The sequence below is a fragment of the Balaenoptera borealis genome (assembly GCF_965194805.1).
Source record: "Balaenoptera borealis genome assembly, chromosome: 3".
Lineage (NCBI taxonomy): Eukaryota > Metazoa > Chordata > Mammalia > Artiodactyla > Balaenopteridae > Balaenoptera > Balaenoptera borealis.
Window position 1 is genome coordinate 179,823,076 of NC_138866.1, and position 13,674 is coordinate 179,836,749.

The 13,674-nt window shown below is 36.6% G+C and overlaps 1 protein-coding gene across 9 annotated transcripts in view; it reads right to left on the minus strand.

Moving 5' to 3' along the window:
* Positions 1 to 13,674, minus strand: part of TRDMT1 (tRNA aspartic acid methyltransferase 1) — a 72,668-nt gene that overhangs the window by 18,426 nt on the left and 40,568 nt on the right. For 5 of the 9 annotated variants that reach the window (XM_082385603.1, XM_082385607.1, XM_082385610.1 and 2 more), the window contains 5 exons: positions 6,277 to 6,353; positions 3,838 to 3,909; positions 3,133 to 3,198; positions 2,288 to 2,357; positions 1,721 to 1,831 (listed from right to left, as the gene is read on the minus strand). In XM_082385603.1, the coding sequence (XP_082241729.1) occupies positions 1,721 to 1,831; positions 2,288 to 2,357; positions 3,133 to 3,198; positions 3,838 to 3,909; positions 6,277 to 6,353 (396 nt within the window). The remainder of the gene's footprint in view (positions 1 to 1,720; positions 1,832 to 2,287; positions 2,358 to 3,132; positions 3,199 to 3,837; positions 3,910 to 6,276; positions 6,354 to 13,674) is intronic. The other 4 variants (XM_082385604.1, XM_082385605.1, XM_082385606.1 and 1 more) reach the window with 4 other exon arrangements.

Here is a 13,674-nt window from a genome sequence, read left to right on the forward strand (position 1 = left end):
TCAATGGAACAGGATAGAAAGCCCAGAGATAAACCCACGCACATATGGTCACCTTATCTTTGATAAAGGAGGCAAGCATATACAGTGGAGAAAAGACAGCCTCTTCAATAAGTGGTGCTGGGAAAATTGGACAGATACATGTAAAAGTATGAAATTAGAACACTCCCTGACACCATGCACAAAAATAAACTCAAAATGGATTAAAGACCTAAGTGTAAGACCAGACACTATCAAACTCTTAGAGGAAAACATAGGCAGAACATTCTATGACATACATCACAGCAAGATTCTTTTTGACCCAGCTCCCAGAGAAATGGAAATAAGAACACAAATAAACAAATGGGACCTAATGAAACTTAAAAGCTTTTGCACAGCAAAGGAAACCATAAACAAGACCAAAAGACAACCATCAGAATGGGAGAAAGTATTTGCAAATGAAGCAACTGACAAAGGATTAATCTCCAAGATTTACAAGCAGCTCATGCAGCTCAATAACAAAAAAACGAACAACCCAATCCAAAAATGGGCAGAAGACCTAAATAGACATTTCTCCAAAGAAGATATACAGATGGCCTACAGACACATGAAAGAATGCTCAACATCATTAATCATTAGAGAAATGCAAATCAAAACTACAATGAGATATCATCTCACACCGGTCAGAATGGCCATCATCAAAAAATCTAGAAACAATAAATGCTGGAGAGGGTGTGGAGGAAAGGGAACTCTCTTGCACTGTTGGTGGGAATGTAAATTGATACAGCCACTATGGAGAACAGTATGGAGGTTCCTTAAAAAACTACAAATAGAACTACCATACGATCCAGCAATCCCACTACTGGGCATATACCCTGAGAAAACCATAGGTCAAAAAGAGTCTTGTACCAAAATGTTCATTTCAGCTCTATTTACAATAGCCAGGACATGGAAGCAACCTAAATGTCCATCGACAGATGAATGGATAAAGAAGATGTGGCACATATATACAATGGAATATTACTCAGCCATAAAAAGAAATGAAATGGAGGTATTTGTAATGAGGTGGATGGAGTTAGAGTCTGTCATACAGAGTGAAGTAAGTCAGAAAGAGAAAAACAAATACAGTATGCTAACACATATATACGGAATCTAAGGAAAAAAAAAGCCATGAAGAACCTAATGGCAAGACGGGAATAAAGACACAGACCTACTAGAGAATGGACTTGAGGATATGGGGAGGGGGTGGGGTGAGATGTGACAGGGTGAGAGAGTGTCATGGACATATATACACTACCAAATGTAAAATAGGTAGCTAGTGGGAAGCAGCCGCATAGCACAGGGAGATCAGCTCGGTGCTTTGTGACCACCTAGAGGGGTGGGATGGGGAGGGTGGGAGGGAGGGAGATGCAAGAGGGAAGAGATATGGGAACATATTGTATATGTATAACTGATTCACTTTGTTATGAAGCAGAAGCTAACACACCATTGTAAGGCAATTATACTTCAATAAAGATGTTTAAAAAAAAAAAAAAAAAAAAAGAGAGGAAAGAACTGAAAAAAAAAAAAAAAAAAGATGTTAAAAAAAAAAAACCTCCGCAAAGTAGTTCCTGAAAATAAATTAGCAGACTGAGATATATTTACAACAGATAAATAATAATGATGATGATGATGATGATGATGATGATAATAATAATAATAATAATAATAATAATAATAATAATAATAATAATAATAATAATACCTGACCAGGGGCTTGAAAAGGGAACGGCACTGACTGAAGCTTTGCAATAAGGAAATACCGTAGCCTTGAATTTGGAATGCCAAGCTGCAAGTAAAACGGGGCAGTTGGTTGCTATAGGATATTAAAGAGATCTGTATCAACTTTTAGCACCTAGTAAAAAAACTCATACAGTTCTACATTAGTTTCTGCCAGACAAAATTCTATTATCGATTTGTGGAAGACTTCTCTGTAGCAAATTCTTAAACCTTTTAAACTGTCACTCTGTACCTTTATTTGAATGAAATAAAGATGGAATCAGATGAATCATATGTCTATGAGTCACTTTCATTTTATATTTCCCAGGTAAAAAGTCATATAGACATTCTTACATTCATTATGAATAGTATAGTAATCATAAAAAAATAAAATTCACATATAGCTATAAAATTCAGATATAGAAAGTAATAACCATGTCAGAACTAACTGCAAGATTTACCTATAATATTATCCAAAATGGAGCCATTCTTTTTACTGAATCAAATTCCCTTTGGGAAAATTTATATAAGAATTTACAATTGCAGTACTTACAGAGGTTGGAGACAACAGAAATTCTTGGTACTGAAAGCCACAATTTCCTATTGTTTGTATTAACAGGTCTCTGAAAAGGCAAAGGGAAAGGAAAAAGCTTTCACTCTATAGTTCAAAATAGGGTTCTTATATAAAATATTATACATAAAACTTCATTTTACATGAAAACTGTACCTCCACTTAAGTTGTGTAGAAAAAGAATAATCCTAGGTCTTTTTTAAAAAGTCCAGTACTTGAGAAATTACATTTCTCAAAAAAGAGATAATCCCTATTATAAATAAATAAAGCTACCAGATAATTTATAAAACTGGTGAGTTAGAATCGCCAATCCACTCATGATAAGCTTACTATAGGAATGGAACTATATCTGTAGCCAATCAGATGGGGGAACACTGTCAGAGACAGCAGGTCAGTCAAGGACTTGGATGCATTCTCTCCAGCTGGGCTACTGTCTGAAAGCAGCCTGACACAGGGCTTGCTTCTTCAATCCAACTGTAGGACAGAAAACGCCTGTCAATAGGACAAATTCTTACTGAAAACGTTCCTACTTCTAAAGAAATAGGCACCAATGTAAGCAGCTAAAATTGAGAAATACCATTCTCATGAAAATGAGTAATCATTCTGGAAAAATTCAAACATATTAAAATGGGAAAGAATCAGTTGAACCTAACTCTGTGATACTTCACATTACTAACTATTCAAAATCAATATTAATGAGTAAACTTCATAACATATATAAAACGTCAGAATATACACATTTATTTTTAAGATCTTCATTTCATAACAGCTCCTATTATAAAATATACCAAGTCTAAGATGAACACAGGACAAATACATTTTTTTACCTTGTAGAAGATACTTCAAAACCTTTAACATTTTCTAAAAGAATATACTTCGGTAATTTTTGTAACCTAAAAAAAAACAAAAACAAAAACAAATGGAATTCTAAACATCTCATTACTAAGAAGTAAGAAGTAAAGAAAATCCTTACTTGTGGGAAATATGAGGTAAGTAATTGTCCAAACCCTTTTTATAAAAGAATTTTATAAGGGATGGAGACAACTCATATTTTATTCCTTTCTCCCATAAACAAGGCACACCTTGTTTATGGGGGAAAGGAATAAAATATGAGTTAACATTTGATAAAGTTAACATTTGAAATGTGAATTTCCATTGAAGTTTAATGAAAACATGGGTTTGCACAGCTCAAAGGGCTGACATTTCCATAGAATGGAGGCTTCTAGGGTTAGCAGCACAAGTTTCCAGGCCATGGGCAACAGCATTCACTAACATTAGCATCATTTGCACAAATACTGTGAGCAGAGGCAACAGAATTCAGCTATTAGGCTGTAACGCCCTGTCACTCACTCTTAGCGGCAACTGTGGAACCGACAAACATTTGCAGTTACTCTATCAGTCACGACAGAAGATAAATGACACGCACAGAATCTGTGTAAGTTGCTAATCTCTATAAAATGACATACATCACGTTCTTCCAGATATAAAGTTTTACATTTAAGGTAAGCTTGTACAGGAATTTAAGTTTTTACCTTGGGAGAATGTCTAGAATATATAAGAAGCTATTTGTCCTTGGATCAGTCATATCACCTTGCAGGCCAATTCTAAAAGGGTACGGAAAGTAAATAAGTTCAGCAAGAATCTTCTATAAAGATATCAAATCACTTTTAAAAAGTCAAAACAGAGAACTAAAATTAGTTGGTCCTCACAAACAATATGATCATCTCTGTTGCTACAGAGAACAAAAATACATTTTTTCATTTAATTTAAAAAAGCCTTGCCTGTCTAATAAATACACTTATTATCAATACAAGATAATATGTCCAAATGACTTGCATGAGGCAAAGAAGAACAAGAAGTCCACAAAGAATAAAATCAATTACCCTCTTAAAATCACTTTGTTCAGGAAAGACACACACACACAATTAGCTGATGACACCTTTTGCTCTGCCCCAGGTGAGACAACAAAAGTTCAGATGAATGAGCTGGTTGGGCAGGGTGGCAATGTAGAGTTGATGGCATTGGTAACTAATCACCAGCTAAGCAGATGAAGGTAGTAGGTAAAACTAGAACTATCTTGTCCAACGTCAACAGGAGAGACTGAAGCTGAAGGCTTGATTCTACACGAAGGAGTTGCAACTTGGCTAGACTAAGTCAGTTGAAACAGGTCGTGTGAACAGACAGTATTTGGACTAGCAGTTAAATCTTGCAAGTAACATTCAATGTGACCAAGAAGCAAGCAGAAAAGAAGACTCACATTGGGCGTGAGTCGTAGCAACAGAGGACTAGGGTTTAAGGCCTTGCTACTTACTAGCTTCGTGGTCTAAAATAAGTTACTTGACATCACTTCTCAGTTTCCTCACACCTGACAGCAGGACAAAAATCATCAGTGGATCTGAGGCTCAGATGGGAGATTAGAGTGGACTTGAATAGATTCCTCAGAAATCTTGGTTTCCTCTCATTTTGTCCCTTTCCCCTCAGTGTTCCAAAGATGATCGTACTACAGGATCAGACACCGCAGCCATCAGCAGCTGGAGGTGGGCTAATAGAGTGGGACCAGCGGTAGGGAAGACACAGGGGCCCCACTGCAGTGATATCTGGGGCATCACAGCACTCGGGCTGCATTCTGTGCTGAACCTCCCACTTACTGTAGTTAAAAAGGCCATACACTTGCACAAGCTCGGAGCCATCTTTACGTGGAACGTCCGCCTTCACTGATAAATTCCCAACCTGCTTTCAGACACAATACAGATATCACCTCTAAAAGAATTTGCCCCTCCTGGTATGCAGCAATGTAACACCTCTCTCCTCCATGCTCTCATGGCAGTTTCTGCGTTCATTTATTATATACCTTAAATCACATTATAAGATAATTATCTGCCAGTCATTCCCCATGGACTCTAAGTTCTATAAGGACAGGAACTACAGCATCAAAAGCAACACCTCACGTGTAGGTGCACGATAAATCCCTGGGGAATTAATCTCCTAGAAAACTTGAAATAAATCAAAACTTGGATGGAAATTAAGCATGAGAATATTTATTTAAACTAGAATTTTTACTACATGTTATATCCCACTTAAAATCACATTATGTGTTTAAATAGGACTATATATTAATAGTCTTATATGTTAATAGGACTATAAAATAATCAAAAAGTCCTGGCTCTGACATTTTCTAATTGTATGGCCTTGGGAAAGTTACTTAACCTTTCTATGCCTCAGTTTCTCACCTGTAAAATGATGATAATACTAATGCCCATCCCATAAGCTTGTTACAGTAAATGACATACTCCAGTAAGACACTCAGAGGGTTATCACTATTATTACTTAAAATAATTGAAATATTATTATTAAAAGTATCTAAATGAAGAGGGATTCGTCAAGATTTTATCTAAAATATAATTCCCTGAAATACATAGCCAAATAAATACCATATAATAAAAAGCTGTCTTGGAACACAGCTTTAAAAAGTCATTTTATTAATTGTATGTATTATTAAATGTACCTATCAATTTTGAGAAATTTAAAATTCATAAATGCATTCTTGACTAGCTTTAAAATTTTACAGTTAAGTAATTTAGAACTTGAATATTAACTATGGAAATTTACTTTGATTAATCAGTGTTAAGAAGATACTCCTGAATGCTCATTAGTTTAAATAATTTAAGGTAATTTGGGTCAGAAATAAATACTGTACCTTTGGTAGGTATTAAGGAGGTACCATACAGTCTCTGCATATCTACTACTGACCAAATTACTGTGTTCATCTGGCAGTAATTGCTATTTTCTTTATGATTAATGCTGAATTATAAATGTGTGTAGAGAAAAGGAATTATTGATGAAAAATTTCAAGACTAGGGAAATGCAGCTGATGGAATTCAAAGTGTCTGTGCTTGAAATTACAGTGTGATTTGATTTAATGAGTCCTTCAAAAGTACTCTTCCTAACAGAGAAATATTTATTATACGTACCTTGTGAATGGCTGACAGGGAGGGCTCATTAAAATCATATTGAAAGATAATCTGTCAAACTCTTCTAGTGTAATACCCTAAGGAATGAACATGTGGGGGGAAAGAAAAAATATAAAAACATGCGTAGAAGGGGGCAGAAGGAAAAATGCTAACTAATTACAAGTAAATACATCAGTAATTGTGACACTTTATAACATTATTTATAACACTCAAAAGTTTATAAAACACCTACTACTTTTTTTTTTTAATAGTTTTCCTTTTTTTTTTTTTAATTTTTATTTATTATTTATTTTTTGCTCTGTTGGATCTTCGTTTCTGTGTGAGGGCTTTCTCTAGTTGCGGCAAGCGGGGGCCACTCTTCATCGCGGTGCGCGGGCCTCTCACTATCGCGGCCTCTCTTGTTGCAGAGCACAGGCTCTAGAGCGCAGGCTCAGTAGTTGTGGCGCACGGGCCCAGCCGCTCTGCGGCATGTGGGATCTTCCCAGACCAGGGCTCGAACCCTTGTCCCCTGCGTTGGCAGGCAGATTCTCAACCACTGCGCCACCAGGGAAGCCCCTACTACTTTTTAAATAAACTTTAGTTAAACTAACTTTCCAAAGCAATTTTGTGAAGAAAGTCGAGCAATAAACTGAAGCTATGAAAAATTAAGTGACTTCCCCCAAACTCGAGAGCCAGCCAAAGCAGAGCTGGAAAGCTAGTTTCCTAGATGCTAAGTATTTTGTGCCTCTATGACACCTCAAGTCTAAGACTGCTGTGATTTCTGGAATCAAACTCTATTTTATAATTAATGATTTTCAGCAAAGGATCTAGGGAATTTTTTAATACCTCTCTATTAATATTATTTATTTAGAAAATGCGATGTATTGACCAGTCACCATCCCTTTCATGTATGTCTCTGTCAATATATCACCGAATGGAAAAAGGTCCCATTTGCAGATATCCACAATTACTATACTGTTTTACAGTTGTGTGTAGTCAAAGAACCTCAAAAGATTGTAGACAAGATTAATCAAAATAATCCCTATTGGGCTAAATAGTTTTAAAATGTACTGTTTTGCTCCTATTTTATATACAGTATCAGAAGACAAACATAGAGAAATACAAGTCATGGGTTTGCCAATTCTCATTAAGCTCTCTTAGTGTACACTCTTACCCAGGAATTTAAAGCCATAAGCCCAGAATCACAACATTCCTAATTACAACACATTTCTAAGAAGTTTCAGTTCGTGAATAAAGCAGGAAAAGCTTTATTCTGAGCTCTGAAAAGAGTGACTTAACCTGGGGAACACATCAGTTTTCTCTACTGTATTAAAAGTTTGAATATACATGTCTATCGTTTTTAAATCACAGGCTTTTAAATAGTTTAAAACATATATGTAAAAAGAAATAAAAATTAAATACTGAAAAGTTCCTAAAGCACCTCTGGATCCCAGAGTTCTAAAGAAAACAATCTGAAAATCATACACTCAACAGTCTGTCAGGAAACCAAGGGCAGGGAAGTAAGATTAGCACACATACTCAAGTTACACAGCTGGTCAGCACAGGACTATTAGGAAAAGCAACTTATTTATTTCACAACTGATTGTGAACAGATTAAAGCTGAATTCCTAAAATGAAAATAAAAATCAAACAACAGTCTTTTACATCAGGAGAATCCTTAAGTCTAGAATCTAAAGGAAGTCAACAGAGTTAATGCTTCCAATACTGTTAGACATAAAAAAATTTACAATTTTAAAGGATTCTTGGAAAGAGTGATTTTTTTTTTTTTTACAGTACAACCCAAATGACAGAGCAGTTATGCAAAACATAATTGCTCAATTAAACCATTCACAACCGTCTTTAACCTAACATTCTAGGTCAATGAATGTGTTGGGATTCAAGAAAGTAGTTACAGAGATGCATGGATTAACTTTAATAATTTGATATTTTAACACTAATGGAAATCAAATTCTTTTTCCATAAACAGGCCATTCAAGCTAATAAAAACATCCTTGCTTTCAGAGAACATTAGATCCACTCGATGTGGTAACATTGTTTATCGCATGTTGATGAGCAACTTTGTTTGTCCCCCTACTTGTTTTATTACTTCTTTTCTCAAAAAGCTTCCTGGTTATTCTTATACTTAATTTTCATTTAAACTTTAGGAAGACCTTGGTAGATTAGAAAACAACAACTTTTGACTATTTTAGTGAATTTATTGTTAATCTAAAGAGAAATAAAATTTTGTGGTACATGGTACGTCTTCAATAAAAACTTACTGAGTGATATTTCCTACCATTTCCCGCCCTATGAACTCTGATGTTATTTTGTTCATGAATACTCATGACAATTAGATCTTTCTTGATCACTGTACTAATCATCATTATAAAGTAATTTTCTATGACTCGTAAATGCTTTTTGCTTTCAGACAGATCTTACCTAATACATATCAGTTCTGAAACCCCTGTTATCCTTTGTTATGATTTGCCTGGCATTTTTCCATTTTTTTAGGCACAATGTGTTATTCATTAAACAAGGTTCATAAATTAATCCACCAATATTTCAGAGGATCTACGACACACCAGGCATTGTGCTAGTCTGGGAATACAACAATGAACAAACCAGACAAGGTTTCTGCTCACACATTTATATTGTAGTGTCTAGTAATTTTCCATTTTATACCTAGATAAATTACAGATTTTAGTTTTATTACTATTTATCTTTGTAACTGGGGAATCCTGCTCCTGGTTAAAAACCTGTATGTGGGACTTCCTTGGCGATCCAGTGGTTAAGACTTTGCCTTCCAATGTAGGGGGTGCGGGTTCAATCCCTGATCAGGGAGCTAAGATTCCAAATGACTTGGGGCCAAAAAACCAAAACAAAATAGAAGCAATATTGTAACAAGTTCAATAAAGACTTAATTTTCAGGCCTGACTACAGGCAACGAGGAGGGCTTCACCCAGCGGGTGTCAGGGGAAAGCCACTCTCCCCGCTCCAGACTTGGTGCAAGGCCAGCACCTTGCAGTCTCTGAGGGCAGGGCGGGTGCGAGCTCTCAGGCCCCGGCAGCTCATGCTCTTCATATATTTGCATCCCTAGGTCTCTTTATCTGAGGCCTGGCACAGAGCCCTCTTCAGGCGCCATCCCTTTCTGCCAAGGCCTCCGTCTAGGAGGAAGAGGGGGAACCCTTGAAGATACTTCTCCCGCTATGACTAACGCCTGAAGGGAGTGGCCCTTCTCACTCCCAGCCTTCTCACCACTGCCCGCACTCTCTCCCCCAATGCCAGGGGCTCCTCAACAGTGAGCTGACCCCCACGTCTGTGCTGATCACCCCACTTTCCAGCAGGATGCTGTCCCCTAGGGAAATGGAACAGGGGGCGTTGGCGTTTTCTCTGTTCTTTAGAGACTTGCTTTTCCCACCACAGCAAGTAATTAAGGCTTCACTCTTTCATTTTTGCCCTGTTGCTTTAATCAGCTACTCCGATCCACGACAGCTCAGCTGAGCTCCTGACAACAACATTAAATAGTGTCCTAAAAATCTATAGCTTCAGTTATCTTTCAAAGAATAGATATATTTTTTGAGTCTCACTTTGCCTTCCTACTCCAATTATACTATTATTCTTACACGGCAAAGATTTATAACATTTTCACCCTGCTTCCCAACCATTATTTCTTTCCTGACATGGCAGCTTTATTCCTGGGTTCTCCACTTTGATTCATCTCTTGCTTAGTTAGATTAAGTGATTGAGTCATTTTTTCAGTAAGGGTTCATGGGTACTACAGTTCATGAGTGGTTGGAGGTTTTATTTTAGGAATTTTTTTCATCTACTTCTGTTAATATTTTTGTCCCGTTTGTTTTATTGTCTTCTGTTTGCTATTCTGACATGACTTTCATTTCTATAATGGTTTTATTTTTCCCATCTTTTTTTTTTTTTTCTTCCCAGACCACTGATACTCTTCAAATCTATTGTCTTATTATTGTTTTTTGACCTCATGCATACATTTATTTGAGTTCTTGTTTTGAAGATATTGAGTTTCATTTAAGGTTTCAAGCTCATGGAGACATGTTTTTGTAATTTTCTTCTGCTTCTTAATATGATTTTTCTGTGTATATTCTGCTTTTTTGTTTATGTTACTTACTTCCTTTTAAAAGTACTATACTAGTAAAGTCTCAAACTGGCTCCTTTCTAATTATTATGGAGATCACCTGAATCTAGAAGTTTGCTAAAAAGGCAAAAGAAAGAGCAGTAGCTCTATTCAGGTATTTGTCACCACACTTTCTGGGAAGAACCCACAAAGGTCTTTAACTTAAGACCATGCCTCTGTCCCTAACCCATGTTCTCGCATTTAGGACGGGCAGGAAGTCTGCAGAGGTTGCAATGATGCTTTCAGCCCAGTGATTTGGAATTTTTTAATGTCTCTTTTCTTGACTTTGAACAAGCAATTGCTGGGTCTGTTTTGCCTGCTCCCTTGTCCTTCTTTCCTTCTCAATTCTGCAAGGGACACAGAGAGGTCTGCATGCAATTTTGCCATCCTCATTCACTTGCGTCTCATCACCACTGCATTTGACACTACTCTTCCCAGTTTCCTTTTCTGCTTTGGTTTATGGCTAAATCCTATTTTCATCCATAATGGTTTCCCATCCCCTCTTTTCTTTTCTCTTCTTATTTCTATTAGGAAAAGAAATAGAGTTTTAGAAAAGAAATATCTTTTTTATGCCACAATCAGAAGTCCCAAAGAAAACTGTTTACAAGTCCAACTTATGCACAGAATAGTAAGTCCCTGAAGGTAAAGACTATCTCTCAGTCATATTTGTGCTCCCTCTAAGGGCTCAATAACTTGCACGAAGTAAATGTTCAAATGATCAGAATATGTTGCTTTACGAAACTTAAAATCCCTGAAGTCTCTCATTACTCCTAAGTTCTCCATTAACCTTCCACCCTCTTTTTAAACATGACCCCCAATGTAGTTCTGATATATTTGACTTGGACATGGTACACTCTTTCCACGTCAGAATAGGGCTGAAGAGAACATCCTAGAAGAGACTAAAAGCCGTAGGAAGGTAGATTGTCTTTTGTCTTATAGACACCATTTTAATGAACTGATTCTCTCCTTTCAAATGACCTGGAGGTACCTCCATTCTTCCCTCTCCCTAGTGTTCTTATATCATATGCAGATAATACAATTTATTATCATCTATTAAAACTGGTACTGAAATAGAATTACCACTAGGAAAATGGACACAGATGTATTATTCTAAATGCCCCCAAATTTCTATTGGCATGTAGCTGGGAATGCCAGTCAGTCCCCAGATATGTAAAGTATTTCACAGTTTCTCTTAGAAGGCAAAACAGAAAGGAAGGTTAAGTTGTTGAACATAATGGGTGCTTTACTGAGATTGTGTTGTTTTTTTATACTTTGTTTAGTGGGAGAAAACTCTTGCTGAATTGGACATTTGGCTGCATCAACTTTTTTTTTTTTTTGCAGGCAGATTCTTTTTTTTTTTTTTTTTTTAAGGTGGTAATATTTTCCACAATTTTTTTTTTAAACATCTTTATTGAAGTATAATTGCCTTACAATGGTGTGTTAGCTTCTGCTTTATAACAAAGTTAATCAATTATACATATACAATATGTTCCCATATCTCTTCCCTCTTGCGTCTCCCTCCCTCCCACCCTCCCCATCCCACCCCTCTAGGTGGTCACAAAGCACCGAGCTGATCTCCCTGTGCTATGCGGCTGCTTCCCACTAGCTACCTATTTTACATTTGGTAGTGTATATATGTCCATGACACTCTCTCACCCTGTCACATCTCACCCCACCCCCTCCCCATATCCTCAAGTCCATTCTCTAGTAGGTCTGTGTCTTTATTCCCGTCTTGCCATTAGGTTCTTCATGGCTTTTTTTTTCCTTAGATTCCGTATATATGTGTTAGCATACTGTATTTGTTTTTCTCTTTCTGACTTACTTCACTCTGTATGACAGACTCTAACTCCATCCACCTCATTACAAATACCTCCATTTCATTTCTTTTTATGGCTGAGTAATATTCCATTGTATATATGTGCCACATCTTCTTTATCCATTCATCTGTCGATGGACATTTAGGTTGCTTCCATGTCCTGGCTATTGTAAATAGAGCTGCAATGAACATTTTGGTACATGACTCTTTTTGAACTATGGTTTTCTCAGGGTATATGCCCAGTAGTGGGATTACTGGATCGTATGGTAGTTCTATTTGTAGTTTTTTAAGGAACCTCCATACTGTTCTCCATAGTGGCTGTATCAACTTACATTCCCACCAACAGTGCAAGAGAGTTCCCTTTCCTCCACACCCTCTCCAGCATTTATTGTTTCTAGATTTTTTGATGATGGCCATTCTGACCGGTGTGAGATGATATCTCATTGTAGTTTTGATTTGCATTTCTCTAATGATTAATGATGTTGAGCATTCTTTCATGTGTCTGTAGGCCATCTGTATATCTTCTTTGGAGAAATGGCTATTTAGGTCTTCTGCCCATTTTTGGATTGGGTTGTTCGTTTTTTTGTTATTGAGCTGCATGAGCTGCTTGTAAATCTTGGAGATTAATCCTTTGTCAGTTGCTTCATTTGCAAATATTTTCTCCCATTCTGATGGTTGTCTTTTGGTCTTGTTTATGGTTTCCTTTGCTGTGCAAAAGCTTTTAAGTTTCATTAGGTCCCACTTGTTTATTTGTGTTCTTATTTCCATTTCTCTGGGAGCTGGGTCAAAAAGAATCTTGCTGTGATGTATGTCATAGAGTGTTCTGCCTATGTTTTCCTCTAAGAGTTTGATAGTGTCTGGTCTTACACTTAGGTCTTTAATCCATTTTGAGTTTATTTTTGTGCATGGTGTCAGGGAGTGTTCTAATTTCATATTTTTACATGTATCTGTCCAATTTTCCCAGCACCACTTATTGAAGAGGCTGTCTTTTCTCCACTGTATATGCTTGCCTCCTTTATCAAAGATAAGGTGACCATATGTGCGTGGGTTTATCTCTGGGCTTTCTATCCTGTTCCATTGATCAATATTTCTGTTTTTGTGCCAGTACCAAACTGTCTTGATTACTGTAGCTTTGTAATATAGTCTGAAGTCAGGGAGCCTGATTCCCCCAGCTCCATTTTTCGTTCTCAAGATTGCTTTGGCTATTCGGGGTCTTTTGTGTTTCCATACAAATTGCTGCATCAACTTTTAAATACTTACATTAAATTTAAATTTAGATTAATTTTTTTATAATAAAATAACTTTTGCTATCATACTCTATGTCAGAGAAATTCTGGAACCTAACTGCATATCATCTGCCTATTAGAGTCAATTCAAAGTTACTTTTTTGTAGGTATCTTTCTTCTGACCCCGAATTTATTTTTGCCCTACGTCCATGATGAGATGGGTAGACTGACAG